General features: G+C 49.0%; 1 protein-coding gene across 1 annotated transcript in view; it reads left to right on the forward strand.

The window, feature by feature from the left end:
- The window catches only part of Flt1 (fms related receptor tyrosine kinase 1), a 160526-nt gene that overhangs the window by 95645 nt on the left and 46627 nt on the right, over window positions 1–18254 (forward strand). The window contains exon 14 of the mRNA XM_051162859.1: window positions 13499–13630. Coding sequence (XP_051018816.1) covers window positions 13499–13630 — 132 coding nt within the window. The remainder of the gene's footprint in view (window positions 1–13498; window positions 13631–18254) is intronic.

Below are 18254 nucleotides of genomic sequence, written 5' to 3' on the forward strand. Positions count from 1 at the left end.
TCCCATAGTGACCGCAAATTATTAACATTCAAACCGCGCTTAGTTATCGTCTGTAAAGGTTAGCCGAGACAGGCAAGCGCTCGCGTGGGATGGGTCACAGGTGGAGTTTTGCTTCAGGAACACGGCTGCTTTGGGTTATTTCTCTGCTGTTCCTTTGGTTTTTGTTTCCAGAGCGGTTTGGAGAGGTCTGCCAAGTTAACTCTGACATTTCGTAGGTTCGGGTATGAAGCAGAGATGGGAGAGATAGAACTGGGCTCGGGTCTTGGTGGTGTGGCAGTGCTGTCTGTCTCTGACATGTGCGACTAATGGTGACTAGGCTGTCACATCTCTCACAAGATGACAGCTGTGTGCCAGTTCTCAACCACCAGCTTGACATCAGAAACTATTTAAGGCAGTGAAGACCCCTGTATCCCTCTCAAATGGGAAGGCTTCTAGAGACTTTTATTTAAACCATGGTTTAAAAGCATTTTAAAACATATCAAAGCCGGGCGTGGTGGCACACGCCTTTAATCCCAGCACTCAGGAGGGAGAGGCAGGCAGATCGCTGTGAGTTCAAGGCCAGCCTGGTCTACAAAGTGAGTCCAAGACAGCCAAGGCTACACAGAGAAACCCTGTCTAAAAAAAAAAATACATAAAGCATTTTAAAAAGCTGGGCATGCTACATGTAAAGACAGAAATTATTTTGAACCTACTTACCCTTAAGGGTTTGGTTGGTTGGTTGGTTGGTTATTAAGACAAGCTCTCACTGTGTGTAGTTCTTGGTTCGCCTGAACTAACAAGGATCCCCCTGCCTCTGCCTAACCTAAACTGGGATTAAAGGCGTGTACCACCACACCCAACTAACTTAAAGTTTTTAAAAGGCCAGAATTAATGCCATTCCAGGTCAAACTTCACTTGTTTAGTTACTAAAGGTTTCTGAGCTGCCACTTTCTATCTGGCTCTGTGTTAGGCTGTGTAGACATTTGTCACTGCCCCTCCCACCCCCCCTTAGAGATGAGGACCAAACTCAGGGCCCTGTGCTTGGTACTGAATCCCTAAGCCCTGAGCTCTAGATAGTAAAATTAAAATTATTTAAAATTAAAATGAAGTAAATGAAGCTACTATCAAAAGCTTTACAAATTTAAACATTAGATAACCAAAAAGCCAAGTAATTACTTGTGTGTGTGTTCTGATGGGGTGCGGCTTGTTCAGTCAGCAACCAACTATCAGTGTCTGGGCTTCCATGTCAGCTGGCCTCAAAGCAGAATAAGATGAATTAATGAGGAGGCCTCAGAGACAGCTCAGTGGTTAGAGCTCTGGTTGCTCTTGTAGAGGACCTAGGTTCAATTCCCAGCACCCACATGGCAGCTCACAACCATCTGTAACTCCAGTTCCCCGGGATCTGACCTACCACTGAGGCACATAGAATACAAATAAATGAAAATTTTTTAAAAGGATGAATTAATAAAACAAGTCTAGAAGAGAACACCGTATGACTGAATCTCAGGTTTCAGATAAGGTGGGGAAAGGGTGGCTAAAGAAAGACCTAGACACCCCAGTGGTGGGACATCTGAGTGGCCACAGGTGGCAGTGAAATGACACACACCCGAAGCAAGGACCTGCACTGAGAGCGTTCACCACAAAGACAGGTCTACCTTTTGAGGCAACAGACGCGTTAACATAATTCTCCTATCAAAACATCACATATCCCTGTTAGTACTTAACACACACACACACACAAGACTGGGTCTCTCTGTGTTGTACCCCTGTCTATCCTGGATTCACTCTGTAGATCAGGCTGGCCTAGAACTCAGAGATCCGCCTGCCTCTGCCTCCCGAGTGCTGGGATCACAGACGTGCACCCCCAACCACCTGGCAGTACCTATACTTTTTATGTTTCTATATCTCGGTTAAAAGTAAATTTATTTTTTTAAATCTTTAGTATATTAAGATAAGAAAACATACATTTTTCTATGCGTTAACTTCACCGTGTTAAGGCTCCGCGTGCAATAGGCTCCAACGGTTAGCTGCTGGGCAATCATAAAGACTTGAAAACGAGGCAAGACTTGAAAGAGGTGAGAAAGGTGTAGAGGGTACAAATCAGAGCTCAGCAGAGAACACCTGGGAGGACCAGGATGCTCAGACAGTGCTGGCAGATGACAGAAGACATATTTGCTCTGAAGGGCTGAGGGAGAGGGAAGGCAGGTTAAAGCCCGTGTGACACAAATGACCTGAAGTAATACATAAAATGTGGTGTGGAGGGAGCAGGCTGCTCCACGTCCGAGCGACAGCCAGAGATGAATTATTTGTGACGGTGGTAACGCAGAACACGCTTTGGGTCTCAGAGTCCGGCAGGCAGCACAGCCCCTGCAGGAACCTTCACTTCCACACCCAGATTGAAACGGTGTTGTGTAGTCACCTTGTGTCCTTACTCCTTCCCCAGGCCACCTGCCCGAGGGAAGGGCAGCTCACACTTAGTATCACACCATCCGCTTGCTTCTCCGATGCTCCACCATGGTTCACAATGAGATGTGGCTCAGCAGGTGTCCCAAAGGGGTTGGCAATGCTGGCACTGTAGGCAAAGCTGATGAGGTGATGGACTCATACTTATACAAGCACGGATGTCATCGCAGAAGGACCGCAGAGGAAAGGGTCTGCGAGCGTCAGCAGCGCGTTGAGAAGAAGCCCCTTCCTGTCTCGAGAAGATTTCAGAGAGCGAAGGCGATGCTGACCTGAGAGTTCTTGGCAAAGCCTGCCTGGAACAGTCATCCCCCAAACACTGGAAGTAAATGTCTGTGACAGTCGCGTGTGCTCAGAGTCCTTGGCAGTTAAAACAGTAGCATTCGATGCAGCAGACTAGAGCGGGAGCGGGAGCGGAAGCAAAGTGCCTAAGGCAGGGATTGCTCTTTCTTCTTCAGCCAAATCTTGGTCACTAAGATGGAGCGATATGTCCTGAAAGGGACACCTGTCCTGTTACCACAGTCCCGGAGAGCTGCACCAGTGGGCACTATAGCAACCGATCAGAATCATCTCTGAACTGTAGACAGCAAAGGCCTTGGAGAGGCGTAGGGAGAGATGAGTGAGAACTCCTCAGGCAAGTGGCGAACCCATCTGCTTTGCCAGGGAATCAGGCAAAGAGCCAGATGTTCAGCCTGAGTTCCCCAGGGGAGAAATAGACACACACCATGAACTTTACTATCTCAGAGGATGCACTCCAAGGGCCAATAGATACATTCACAATATAATAGGACCATGCTGCTGTCTGCTCCCAAGCCTTCCTAACAGAGGGACTCCAATCCCAATCTGTGAAATCCTTACTCTGAAGAGTGGGTGCTTAGAGAGGATGCTCCTAGGCAGCTTTAGGTGTATGCTGTCATGTCCCTCACTCCCCAAACAAGGTTTCTCTGTGTAGCCCTGGCTGTAATAGACTTGCTTTGCAGACCAGGCTGGCCTCAAACTCAGAGATCCACCTGCCTCTGCCTCCTGATTATGGTGTGCACCACCACCGCCTGGCATGGGTACACAAAGTCTTTTACCAATGTCATTGGGTGAGGTTTACTATTCCATATATCCAGAGTTTTCATAGAACTCCCTATTCCTTCCAAATACAAGACCTGAGTTGGCTCACATACATCAGCCTTACCACAGAATCACCGCTGTGCCCAGTTAAGGCCAGAGGCAAACAAAGGTGCTCTCAGAAAACCTGCTTGGTGAACTCTGTACAGATTCAGGGTCCAGTCACTGCTAAAACAGACTCAAGCAAGTCCTGTGCTGGCCATTCCATCGAATCATGAACCTGCCTCACTTCACTGAGGAGCAAACAAGGCATAGAAGATGCTCTCCGGGGCTTCTCACACTTTAGTCACGTGTATGTGAGGATAAGCAATAGACAGGCAGAGGCTGGTGGATCGCTGTGAGTTCGAGGCCAGCCTGGTCTACAAAATGAGTCCAGGACAGCCAAGGCTACACAGAGAAACCCTACTTCAGAAAACAAAACAAAACGAAAACAAAAACAAAAGCGAGTCCAGGACAGCCAGGGCTACACAGAGAGAACCCCTGTCTGGAAAAACAAACAACACAAAACAAAAATTGCTGTCCTTTTTCCAAGACTATAATTCTCATACACAAAACATCATGATTGTCCATCACCTTAAGGCATGAATAGGAAAATAAAGAATTTCCAAGTCCCAGGGAAATATCAAATGCTAAAACACCTGGACATCCTTAAAATGTAGACTGTGCAGATAAATGCAGACCATGTGATCACAAACTGATCCGGCACCTCTAACATCAACCAGCTCAGCCGGTCACCGGGTCTTACACTCAGTCTCATCTTCAGACGCGTTCATAACAAATTCCCACAAAACAAAACAATATATAGTGAGGCTTCTCTGGATTATTTCTATGCTCAAGGAACGTGCGCATGTTTAAACGTGAGGATGATAAGCCACGCGTGGTGGCGCAAGCCTTTAATCCCAGCACTAGGGAGGTAGAGGCAGGCAGATCGCTGTGAGTTCGAGGCCAGCCTGGTCTACAAAGCAAATGCAGGATAACCAAGGCTACACAGAGAAACCCTGTCTCTCGAAAAAGCAAACAAACAAAAAACCAAAAAAAAAAAATGAGAATGATAAAGTAAGTGGCATAAACAGTCTGGCTTCTGAAGCGAGCTGGGCATGCGCGTGCAGCGCACTACCACAAACAGTTGGCACTGACTGCCACAAGCTTAACTGCGTAAGATAAGGCTCGCCAAGACCACAAAGCTGTCCCTCCCCTGTACTGCACTGGGTCACCCAGGATCTTTACGCATTTTTGTCATCTCCCCGAGTTGCTAGAGGCCAGCTGGCTATTTTGCGCAGTGCTACACACTGGGTATTCAGAAAGGCTAAGGCGGGACTACTGTTTTCCAGGAGCCCACATAGGGCCTGGCGAATCCATGCCCGAGCAGGGCAGGCACGGGGCTACCGTGGTCACAGAGCAGGGGTCCCAGCGCAACGGGTGATAACTTGCAACATGGCTGGTCCGGGAACTAAATATAAAAAAGCAAGTAAGCATTAGCCATGAGCCAAGGAAACAGCATATGGGAAGCCTATCATGAGCCACAAAAAGACCCAAGATAAGGATCCTTTTAGGGCGATAACAGCCTGAAGCTGGTCCAGGTCACACAGGTCCTTGACGAACAAAACTCCAAAGTTTACCCGTGAGTAGCATCCTCACAGGGTCATGTCTTATGTCTCACTTTTAGGCAGAAGACACACATGCCAAGCTTTGTAGACACAGCTCCCTTCCATTCTTTCCCCCATTTTTCCATGATTTAGTCACCTCTCCGTGGGAAGCTACATCTGTACGCCTTGCTCTGCTCCCTATTCATCCAATCTAAATACAGGTTCTTAAAATAAAGAGAAATCTGGGCTGGCCCCGTGACCTAGCTGGTAAGGGAGCGTGCCACCAAGCCTAAAGTCGTGAGTTCAATCCCCCGGGGCCCATAAGCTGCAGGACAGAAGCAAGTTTGTCCTCTGGCCTCAGCATGTGAGACACCACGTGTGAAAAAATAAATAAATAAATAATAGAAAAGAGAAGTGAACGCTGAGCCTGCAGATGGATGGGGTGGGGGTGTTCAGTCGTGAAGAGTCATGTGGCTGCTTGTCCGAAGCCATGGGGATAAATAACCAAGCGCATGGGAACAGCTTGGGCCGGCCTACTAGGAGCAAACTGGTAGATAATTATCTCCACAAAGCGCAGTAGCCTGTTGTTTTAGTCAGGGTTCCATTGCTTGTGACGCAACACCATGACCACGGCAACTCTTGTAAAGGAAAACATTTCACTGGGGCTGGTTCACAGTACAGAGGTTTCGTCCAGTATCAACGTGGCGGGAAGCGTGCAGATGGCGCTGGAGGAGCGGCTGAGAGCCCCACATCTGGATCCACAGGCATCAGACGGCTGTGTGCCACAGTGGGAGTAGCTTGAGCCTAAGAAGACCTCTAAGCTCACCCCCACAGTGACAGCTTCCTCCAGCGAGGCCACACCCCCTAACAGAGCCACGCCCTCTGGCCAAGCGTTCACACAGGAGCATCTATAGGGGCCACGTCTATACGAACCACCTCACCTGTTTATATGTGAGTCCCTTGCTGCCTCTGATAGTCATGTCCGAAGGAGAAAAAGAACGCAGCTGGAGCGAACCCCTCAAAGAACCTGCTACCCAAAGTGCATAACAGACAAAAGTAGTGCACAGCTGGGGCCGGAGGGATGGCCCAGTGATTAGAGCTCTGGCTGCTCCTGTAGAGGACCTGGGCTCTGTTCCCAGCACCACCACAGCAGCTTATAATTGTCTGTAACTCCTGTTCCAGGGGAATCGATGCCTCCTTCTAGCCTCTAGCTGCATACACGTAATGCACAGAACATACGTGCAGGCCAAAACACACGAACACGTAAACAACACATAAAGTACAAACGTCTGTGTATCTAGGAATAAACGTAATTTGAAAAGCAAGTTATTTAAAATGAAAATAAAAACATTCAGTGATGTCAAAGAAACCCTCCCCCTCCCCAACCCCAAAAGGAAGAAAGAAAGGAAACTCAAATTAGCTGCTCTAAAAATAAATAAAAATAAAAATAAAATTAGCTGCTGTTCTCGGATAGGAATATTTGTTACCAAAGAGAATGCAAGTTTAAGAGGGCAGGTGCCAATCAACATCCCAGCAGGACTTTCTGCCGAACTTGGCGGGTGAAGAAAATATAAAGCAGCACGACTAGCCAAGACCATCATGAAGAAAAGAAGTGCTAAGGCCAGATACACCACCAAGATGTATTACGATGGGCGCTGGAAAGATGACTCAGCACTTCCAAAGGACCTGGGTTGGACTCCCAGCCCCCACATGGCAGCTCACAACCATCTGTGACTCCAGTTCCAGAGGATCTGACGGCCTCTGTGGGCAAGCATGCCCATGGTGCACAGACATGCGTGCCACAAAACACCCCCCATGCGTGAAATAAAAGTAAATCAAAGCAAGTCCTTTTAAAGCTGTGTCACGACTTAAAGGCCATGGTGCAGCCGTAGACAGATGGTCTCTGAATGGGCACAGAGCCCGGAAACAAAACCCAGATACAGGGGTTTGCATCCTCAGAGAGGGAAAGAGCATTTTAGTCCATGATTGACACCCAGCTGGGCATGGTGGTGGCACACGCCTTTAATCCCAGCACCTAGGGTGCAGAAGCAAGTGGATCTCTGTGAGTTCAAGTACAGCCTGATCTACAAAACAAGTCCAGGACAAGGGCTACATAGTGAGACCCTGTTCTCTCCCCTCAAAAAAAAAAAAAGGAAAAAGAAAAGAAAAATATATATCTATATAATATATAATAATAATATAATATTATATATGTATATTGTAGCGCTTTGCTGTCTGTGTAATAAAGATCCTTATCTCCCTCATACACCCTATCTCCCAAAGAAAACTCAAAGACGGGATCTCACTGTGTAGCCAGGGCTGGCCCTGGAACTCAAGGAAATACCCCTGCCTCCCAAGTACTGAGATTACAGGCATGCACCACAGCACCCAGCTTCCAGTTAATGCTTTTATAGATTTTATGAAGAAAGCATACCAGGGGCTGGAGAGATGGTTCAGAGGTTAAGGAGCACTGTCTAGTCTTCCAAAGGTCCTGAGTTCCATTCCCAGCAACCACATGGTGGCTCATAACCATCTATAATGAGATTTGGTGCCCTCTTCTTGCGTGCAGGCACACATGCGGGCAGAATAAATAATGCATAATAATAAAGATATAATATTATAAATAATAAATCTTTAAAAGGAAGGAAGAAAGAATATGAGGCAGAGCCGGGCGTGGTGGCGCACGCCTTTAATCCCAGCACTCGGGAGGCAGAGGCAGGAGGATCACTGTGAGTTCGAGGCCAGCCTGGTCTACAAAGCAAGTCCAGGACAGCCAAGGCTACACAGAGAGACCCTGTCGCGGAAAAGAAAAGAAAAAAAAGAAAGAAAGAACACTAAAGACTACCACAAGTGTGGGGAAATACTCAGAGTCCGTCAGTCTTTTTACTGCACTTGTTTATGTTATTCTAGTTCCAGCGGGGACCACAGGGATGAGATGGGACATGGCTGAGGCTCAGACCCTGTGTGAGGAGACTGGGCAGTTAGATGGACTTTTTTTTTTTTTTTTTTTTTTGAAGACAGGGTTTCTCTGTGTAGCCCTGGCTCTCATGGAACTCACTCTGTAGATCGAGGCTGGCCTCGAACTCAGAGTTCCGCCTGCCTGGGATTAGAGGTGTGCACCAGCACCATCTGTTTGCGAACCCAAGCCAGACTCCAGCCTTCCCAGCCACACCCCCACATCTTACCCTTCCCAAAGCTTCTGCTCTAACCTTCTTGCTCCTTCCTCTCCTGTGCTGGGGACAGAGTTCATAGCCTTGGGCATGCTGGGAAGTTCTCCATTCCTGAGCTGCACTCCTCAAACGTTCTGCCAGTACTTTGCTCGTATTTCTTTTCCTTGTTTCTGTAAAGCCTATGGTGCAAAGCAGGTGTTATTCTTATTTACAGGGGTGGTGGGGGAGGGCGGGAAAGCCTCAAAGGAACTGTAGGACTTAGCCAAAGTCATAGGGAGAGCTCTGTCAAGAACAGATAAACACTTCCTCTTCATAGGGCTTAAAATGCTGTGTCGTCTTGGCCTCAACTCCTTCCATTCTTTAACCAGTAAAGCAACAATTCCTGCAGGCTGTTCCTTCCCAGAGTGTGTTCCCATTTCTTCCTCAGCCAGCCCTTCCTCCCCTCCAGGCTTGCGGGTGAGGGGTCAGCGGGGAGGGTGGCTCACTGCTCTCTGTCCCTCGCCTGAATTGCAAGTAGGGAAATGGACTCTGCCCCCGTGCTGTGCTTCCCTCATTCCAGACCATCCTGCCTTCTGCTAGACTAAACTTCCCCAAATGTCCTTCCATGATGTCATTTCCCCAGTCATAAGTCTTCAGGACCCTCTTCCTCCAAGGCAGGATGGGAACTACCCCTGACTTCGGGGCTCCCCTTCATCTGCCAGTCACCCAAACCAGGGCCTTGGGAAGCAGAGGCCACACACAGACACACACACACACACACACACACACACACACACACACACACACACACACACGACTGTTCAGAGAGTGCAAACTGAGGGGCAGTCACTTCGCCCACCACAGCTCTGGCATGTTCTTCCATTCTGTGTTTTGTTTTATGAAATACTGCTCAATGTTGGCAGAGAAAGAGAAAATAATTTATCATTCACTTCTAGTGCACTGTGAATCAATTGTCCTGCGTCACTTCCAAAACCAGTCTGGGGAGGAAAGGACTCATATGGCTTACAGGAAGCCAAGGCAGGAACTGAGGCAGAGAGCGCGGAAGACCGCCGCTGACTGGCTTGATCAGCCTGCTTTTTTATACAACTCAGGGCCATATTGATCATTAGTAGGCAAGAAAGTGGACGGGAAAAGTCTCACAGGGCCCACCCACCCCCAGATGAAGTGCTACAGGCTGGTGGAAAGGGAGAACTAGTTTCCCCAGGAATAGCAACCTAATTGGTTATCCGACACCAAGCGCTCAGTCCAAAAGTATATGTATGTATGCATGTGTGTGTGTGTGTGTGTATATATATACAGATTCAGTAGATTGCATTCATTTATATATAGTTATATATTTGTATATATGTAACAATAATAATTAAACAAAAAAGGTATGAAGTTAAGATGGAGTGAAATAGGGAGACATGGGAGGGTTATAACTCCCAGCAGTTGGGAGGTTTAAGGCCAGCCTTGGCTACATAGCAAGAACCTGTCTCTGAGGGGAAAAAGGAAGGAAAGAGGGAAGGAAGAAAAGGAACAGACAGACTGTCCTGCTCCTCCCAGGCCCCCTCTATCTCTCTTCCTTCTTGGGAAGTTCTGATTTGGGGACCATGGCCTCCCTCACACCCTCGCTCTCTCCCAGATTGCTTCTATCAGCCGCTGGCTTCCCCGGGCATCTGCACATACCCCCACTCCCAAATTAAAAACAGGAAACGAAATCTTTTTTTTTTTAAGATTTATTTGTTTATTATTGTGTATAGAGTGCTCTGTCTGCACGTACACCTGCAGACCAGAAGAGGGCACCAGATCACATTACAGATGGTTGTGAGCCACTATGTTGTTGCTGGGAACTGAACTCAGGACTTCTGGGCAAACAGACAGTGCTCTTAACCTCTGAGCCATCTCTCCAGCCCAAAAAAAAAAAATAAATAAATAAATAAATAAATAAATAAATAAATTTTTTTAAGTCTCTTGCGCTGGAGAGATGCCTTATTGGTTAAGAACACTGGCTGCTCCAGCACCCGGAGAGCAGCTCACAGCCACCTATAACTGCAGTCCCCGGGCGGTCCAGCACCTTCTTCTGACCTCTGATGGCAGTGAACACACATGGTGCACAGACACACGTGCAGGCAACACACACACACATAAAATAAAAACAAATAAAGTCTAAGAAGATGTTTCTTCTCCAGCCACATTGCTCTGCAGACACTTTTGCTAGAAAGTTCTCACTGCCCCCCTTAGTCTCTCTCTCTCACACATACACACACACATATACACACATACACACATGTACACACATACACATATATACACACTCACATGTACATACACACATACTCACACATACACAGACATACACACTCACACATACATTCACATACACACAATCACACACATACACACACTCACACATACACACACATACACATATATACACACATACACACACACACACGTACATGCATGCACCCCCGTCTCTCACTGTGACCTTGCTCAGGCTTTCCTCTACACTTTATTAAAATAGGCAGTTAGTTTCCTTCCTGTCTCCTGTGTGAAGGGACCTTTTGTTGGTCCCAGGAGCCTCCTGGCTTTCCTGTCACCTCCAGGGCTCAGGCTGTGGCCTCCCCTGTGGCCTCCCCTCTCACTGGCCATGATGTTCACCTGCAGACCTCGAGTCACCTACTGTCTCAGTGCTGAGCCCACATGGCTTCTTCAAGCCTCGCCCCCTCCCTGATGGATCCACTCCCCCCAACGACCCCCCCCCCCGGGGATGTGCAGCAGCCATCTTGAACTTAAAGTATCCGGGGAAACACCAGATTTCTTGACCTCCGCCCTCGCCCCGCCCTCGCCCCGCCCTCGCCCCGCCCTCGCCCCACCCTCCATAAGCTTTTCCATCTCCAGATACTACACTTGCGTCCCAGTTGTCTTCACCGTAGACTTAGAAGTCGGTCTTCCACTGCCCTTTCCCCGTACTACACCCCAACCCATAATAAGCAAGCTGGCTGGTTCTTCAGCCCCAAAGTCAGTCACAGCTGTGGCATCAGCACTCTGGTTCAAGCTTTTCAGAAGAGGACTCCCCAAACCAATCACCCCTTTTCTATGTCTGCCTGCTGCCCGTGCGGGGTGTGTGTGTGTGTGTGTGTGTGTGTGTGTGTGTGTGTGTGTGTGTGTGTGTGTGTGTGTGTGTGTGTGTGTGTGTGTGTGTGTGTGTGTGTGTGTGTGTGTGTGTGTGTGTGTGTGTGTGTGTGTGTGTGTGTGTGTGTGTGTGTGTGTGTGTGTGTGTGTGTGTGTGTGTGTGTGTGTGTGTGTGTGTGTGTGTGTGTGTGTGTGTGTGTGTGTGTGTGTGTGTGTGTGTGTGTGTGTGTGTGTGTGTGTGTGTGTGTGTGTGTGTGTGTGTGTGTGTGTGTGTGTGTGTGTGTGTGTGCGTGCGCGCGCGCGGTGGAGGGAACCCAGGACCAGCCTTGTTCATTGCAGGAAAGCACCCTAGCTCTGAGCTACATCCCCCGCCCACCCTACAGTGGGGTTGTTTGGGTTTAGGCTGGCTTAGTTGATTTGCTTGGTCATGATTTTGAGACAGGGCCATGTGGCACAAGCTCACTGTGTAGCTGAGGCTAGCCTACCTGTGTCCACCGCGTGTATGCATGTGTACCACATGTGTGCCTGGTGCCCACAAAGGTAAAAAAAAGACAGCATTGGCTCCCCTGGAACTGGAGTCATGGGTGATTGTGAGGAATCATGGGGGCGCTGGGAACCAAACCTGGGACCTCAGCAAGAACAACACATGCTCTTAAACATGGAGCCGTCCTTCAGTCCTCCGTTTCTTGGGCAGGCTCATTCCTGGCCCAGAGGCTGCCGCTTACTCTGCTAGAATGCTATTTTCCAAGCCATTTGAGGGCTTGTCATCACCCCCCCCCCCATCCTATAGCCCCCCTTCCCTCCTCCTCCCCCCCCCCCCCGCTTGGAGGTCACCTCCTACCAGGGCTGTCCCACTGAGCTCACCCTACCTGCAACCTGCACTTCTACCACGAGTCCTCTGTACCTCTGTCACCCTGATCCTCCCAAATAAGTCTGCTCTCTTCACAGGCTCTTCAGTAAACTAGAAGTGAGCCGTCTGTAGGCAGCGCATAGGATTTGTTCACCTCTGTCTGGATCTAAAACCTGTCTGGTTCATAAGAGAGGTGCAAAAACATTTTGCATGTGAACAAACAACTTGCTCTTTTTAAAGTCTATTTTAAAAAGGATTAAAGGCCAACAGACTGCTCAGGGCTTGAGTGTGTGTGTGAATCTCTGAGTTTAAATGGGGCTGGGGAGGCTTAGAGATAAATAATAAAACACTGTGTAGAAGTGAAAGAATTGGTATTAGCTGTCCCATCCCTCCCTCCCTCCATCCATCCATCCATCCATCCATCCCTCCATCCATCCCTCCCTCCATCCATCCCTCCATCCCTCCATCCATCCCTCCATCCATCCATCCATCCATCCCTCCATCCATCCATCCCTCCATCCCTCCATCCATCCATCCCTCCATCTCTCCATCCATCCATCCCTCCATCCATCCCTCCATCCATCCATCCATCCCTCCATCCATCCATCCATCTATTGATCTTCTATGTTTTCATGTGTGGTCAGGCACATTGGCTTCTCCTGCAGGACAATCGCTCAGTGCCTGCTCCCTTCCACCTCTGGCCTCACGCCTTCCTTTGTCAGTTCACCCCTGACAGGCCTTCACAGGGCACCTCAAGGGCCACCTCCTCCTCCATGCAGCCTTCCCGAGGTCCCTGCTTGCACTCTTGTTGGCTGCCGGCTCGCCAGACTCAGACTGATGAGTCAATAATACTTGGTACAGTACTTGCTGTGGAGGGCTCTGTGTCGCACAGCTTTGCAGGGGTCTGGGAACTCACCGTCTGTGTAGTACTTACATGTACTGAGCACTCAGTACTTACATGTACTGAGCACTCACTACACACGTGCATGGAGTGGGAACTGCTTTTACTGTGAGGGGGACAGGGTAGCACCTGCTCCGTGTTTGCAAGCCCGGGTCTGGGGGTTTGCAGAGCACATGGCTCGCGGCAGGCATGGGACAGATGTATGGGTCAGCCCAGCTGCCTCTGGGAGGCTAGGAGGGGAAGGCAGTAGGCTTCCTTAAGGTTGTCTGGGTCTGTCTGCCATCCAGACCTGCTAATCTAAACGCCTCTTGCTCCCCAGGAGTTATTTTGGGACCCGGAAACAGCACGCTGTTTATTGAAAGAGTCAAGGAAGAGGACGAAGGTGTCTACAGGTGCAGAGCGGCCAACCAGAAGGGGACCGTGGAAAGCTCCGCCTACCTCACCGTGCAAGGTAAACAGCTGGCAGCTGGGTCTGCCGGCGGCTGGCTGCCTGTTTCCCTGTTCGCTAGGTTTCCTCTGGCATCCCGGGGGGTCCTTTCCCTGCCCCCTTTCTCCTCGCCTGCTGGCACTGTTGGCTCTGTCTGAAGACTGAGATTGGCTGTCCTTGAGAGCCCCAGCTGTCTCACCAGGGGAGGTACTTCCAGGAAGAAGGGAGCCTGGTGTGCTGCTAACACTGCGGGTAAAGTGACTCAGAATGGCCCAACGGGTCCACATCTGTGAGAAATAAGGCCAGGAAGAAAGGAAATCAAGAAAGGGAGGCGGGAACCTAGCCTGTAGTGGATGTACACATGTTTTTGTTTTGATGCCAAATGTGGGATGGGGAACAGACTTGTGAGAGAACAGGTGATGTTTATCCACTAGAAGACGAACCACCTTATGTGGGCGCTTGGTTTTTTGCCAGCTGAAACGCATCTTAGCACAGACTCTGAGAGGAGATATATATGTGAGCCCAAAACAGGAGGCTGGGCTTTTTGGGCCTTAGTATTGTTTGGTTATTCATCGCTCCACTTCGAGAACACTTCAGGGTTCCGGGTTCCGGCTGCTGTTGCAGGTTCCAGCAGCAACTTTGGTGGGATTGCTGGTCTGCTGAAATCCTGCCAGCTACACCAGGGGAATCGCTCCCAGGAACTGAATCCAGCAAGGTCTACTTCTCCTGTTCCCATAAACCTCCATTCTCTCCGATCTAGGGTAGGTGGGTTGGGAGGGAGCTATAAGCATTTAAAGAACCCCAAATAAAGTAGGTTTGGAAGAGGCGAAGCCTACACTAGCCACTCAAACTGTTCGTCCCCAACCCACCCACCCCCTTTTCTGAATCCTGGAATTTAGAGTTCAGATACTTTTTCACTCTGCCGGTTTTTATCACAAATATTCTCAGCAGCAAAAGGTCCAGGGCAGCTCCCACCTCACACACTGGGCTCCTCTTCACAGGCCCTAGACAGTCTGTTGAAGAGCAAACCACAAAGTTGCCTAGGGTCCTACCCTTGACCGTGGCCATGAAACAGTCTTCAGCGCAGGTTTCAGTTTTCCCACGCTGAGCACCAACTCTAAAATTGGCAGCATCATAAAATTGCCCACAGGTGCCTCTCAGATACCAATACCAATGGTTTTACGAAATAGAAGAAAATAAGCTGCCAGGCGGCAGATATCCTATTAGATAAGGTTGATTATATGAGCATGGAGCGAGAAGGAGCGAGAAGGAGCGAGAAGGAGCGAGAAGGAGCGAGAAGGAGCGAGAAGGAGAGGTGCCACAGAGAGAACAGAGAGACGGAGACAGAGACTGGAAGAGAGAGGGATGAGCGAGAGCCACGAGGAGGCTTTGTCCTTTTATAATCTTGGGCAGGGCCACACCCAGCAGGAGGTAGGCAGTGGCATCCCAGGTTGGCCGGCTGAAGCAGAATCCTAACAAATGGCATGCTAGGATTTGATGTGAAAAAGTGGAATTTGTTTAGGAGGCATTCCATAGTGCTCAGTGTTGCATCTGAGAGCATGTGGGGTGTTTTGTTTTGTTTTTGGAGTGGGGGGGGGGGACATCAAGAACGAAGAAAGGCTGAAACCGTTCCACCACAAATCTGTACTTCCAAAATGAGGGCAGGTATTACTAGAACAACCCGGGGAATGGTCCTATCTGTCTCCCAAATCACCTTCCTTGTTTTAAACTCGGCTTCCAATTCCGCCGCACATCAAGCAAGACTAAGCAAGCATCTCACTTGAGGGTCTGCTCCTCTGTCTTTGGCACAGACATCAGGTCTGGCAGGAGACGCCCCTCGGCCTCACTCAGACTCACTGCAGCCCACCATACCCGCATTCTCTGGTGGGACATACGGTCAGCAGCGGCTGCGTAGCTGCGGGTTTGGGAGAAGTCCTGACGTGAAGCAGGAATGTGTGTGCGCTTGTAAATCTCCCCTCTTCTGCCAGGATAATCTGGGCTTCTCAGAAGCCATGTCACAGCATCTGTGACCCCGGTATTCTCCCGTGGCTGTTCTCCAAAGCCTCGCTGACGGCGAGGTTTTGGGAGTGGAGGGTATCGGTTTCATATAGGGATGTTATTTGACATAGGAAGCAGTTTGCAAATTGACTGTGAATATGGAAAGCCCGGACATACAAGGTAGGGTGGGTCCTGGCTCCTGAAGGACTCTGGGCTCACAAAATGAACGTGATCGAGTGATGCTGTCCAGGGCAGTTGAGTGCAGTTATCTTGTAATTTAAGTTGGGTTCTCGCCCTTGAACCTCATGATTCATGTCACTGTGGGGACACTGAAGCACACCCTCGCTTCAGACGTGGTTTCCTGGTAAGCGCCTATCTTGTCCGGTTGTGTGTAGGAAATCTAGGCACACGGGTGGTGTCTGTGGCTATGTTTAACAGATTTAAAGGGGTTCAGGAAGCAGCCAGGAAGGAAGCGGTCTGCTCATTTTATTTCCTCTGAAAACGGAGTCTTCTGCGCATAGATAAAGCAATGTGTTATTTTGGTATCTGAGAAGGATAAACGGACTATGGAGTCAAAGTGCCTTCTTTAAATAATCACCGGTCTTGTTTGGTTTGGATGGGACCTTGGGCACACGTGGAACTCTTAGGGGGGAGGGGGAGAGAAGTGGGGGGGCTCCAGTGTCAAGACCATAGTAAAACTGTCAGCAATCAAGATCATTTCTGAAATTAACACATTTGGCCCCCTTTGTGTCCAAAGACTTAAAAGTGAGCCCTGCCTCTTTTTGACACTGATGGCTTACGCTCCACTCAACTTAGGCCCTGCTGTGTTTCCAGAGCACTGAGAATTCCACAAGACAAACACCTCAGAGAACAATGACCCTTCAAAGCGTCTGCTACAGACGCCACGAAAGGTCACAGCCTAAGCGCTGGGCACGGCATCCCAGGTGCGGCTTGCAACCGTGGGCCCCAGCAGTCGCCCCTTTGGGAAGAACCCACACAGTAAGGAGCCCGTAGCACACTCCCTAATTGGTCCCCAAGGTTTAGGAATAAGAAACAGCTCCAAACAAACTCAGCGTGCGCCCGAATGCTCTACACCGTGGTCCGTGTTCTGTGCCCAGGTCTGCTTTGACCTGCCGCCAGCCCCCACGGCCAGCACAGCACTGAGGGTAGGCGTGCTAAACCAACCGGGCTTCATGGTTCTTCGCTCACCTCACAGATGCTAGCAACTTCCAGGGGTGTCCCAAGTAACAAGCCGTGCTCAAAACAGATGAGGTACCTGCTCCAATTGGCACACAGGAGGCCCTAAATATACAAAGCTTTATTTTAGTATATTATTTTGTTTGTTTGTTTGTTTTGTTTTTCGAGACAGGGTCTCTCTGTGTAGCCTTGACTGTCCTGAACTCACTTTGTAGACCAGGCTGGCCTCGAACCCACAGCGATCCACCTGCCTCTTTTTTTTTTTTTTTTTTTTTTTTTTTTTTTTTTTAACTTTCAGCTCCAAGCTATGCTGTAAAAGCTCACCTTAGTAAAGAATTTTTAAAATAGCATGCCAGAGCTCGGTTAGGACAAATTAAGATGTCTGTAGATATTTCCTGAAGGAAAATAGTTAGACTTCAAATATACCCATCCGGTTTCCTTCTCACGGAAACTAGGCTGACAGGGCTGATAGCTCGGTTAGGAAGGCCTGGGCCTGTTGACTATGCCTTGTGTTATTAAGCTTGTGGTACGTGTGGGAAGCAAGCACGTGTGAGTCTTCTTGATTCTTTTGTCATTGTTTTATGTATTACGAGGCTTTTGTCTACACGTACATATGTGTGCGTCATGTGCATGCGATGCCAGTGCAGAGGCCAGAGAGGGCATCAGGGACCCCGGAACTGCACTTGCAGGTGGTTATGAGTTAACATGGAGGTGCTGGGAATCGAACCCAGGGCCTCTGGAAGAGCAGCCAGTGCTTTGAACCACCGAACCAGCTCTCTGTCCCCCATCCCCGCTTCAATTTTGCGGCAATCCCTTGAGAAAGTTTAGTTGTTGAAAATAAGAATCTAGTAAGAGCCACAAAGAGGTCAAATGACATCACAGGGTCAGGAGGTGACAGAGCTGAGAGAGCCCCTCTCCTCTGCTGTGCTGTGTCACGCGGAGGATGGGAGTCCTCTTCGCAGCCGGGTGTCCCTGTTTGAGGAGCCGAGTTGCCTTGGGAATCCTCTCCTTTCCTAGTCTTTTGGTTTCTGCACTACAAAATGGGAGTTGACCGCGTTCATAAGCTTTCCCGGGCCGTTGTAGGATGGTGATAAGCTGTTACTAGTGTTGGTTAATGTGGTCCTCTGCTCCAGCAAACCTTTGAGTAGCACACACTTCCCTGGGCTTACCTAAGCCAGACACCTGGATGGTGCCCCAAACATTTCCGTTTGGCTTGAGGATGAAAATGTGTTACAGGGCAAATGTCACACACTGCAATCTTAGTAGTTTTATTGTTTTCTTAACCTGAAATTACCCTTTAAGAGGTACTTTAAATTTAATCCAAATATAGTAGATCATGTACATGTCACCGGCCTGAAGAGAAGATCCAAACTGGCCTATAGAAAGCATTAAAAAAAAAAAAAAAAATGCTATGACCTACAAGTAGAACATTATGATAGGCAGATTTGGGCCC

This window comes from Acomys russatus, chromosome 19 (assembly GCF_903995435.1).
Source record: "Acomys russatus chromosome 19, mAcoRus1.1, whole genome shotgun sequence".
NCBI lineage: Eukaryota > Metazoa > Chordata > Mammalia > Rodentia > Muridae > Acomys > Acomys russatus.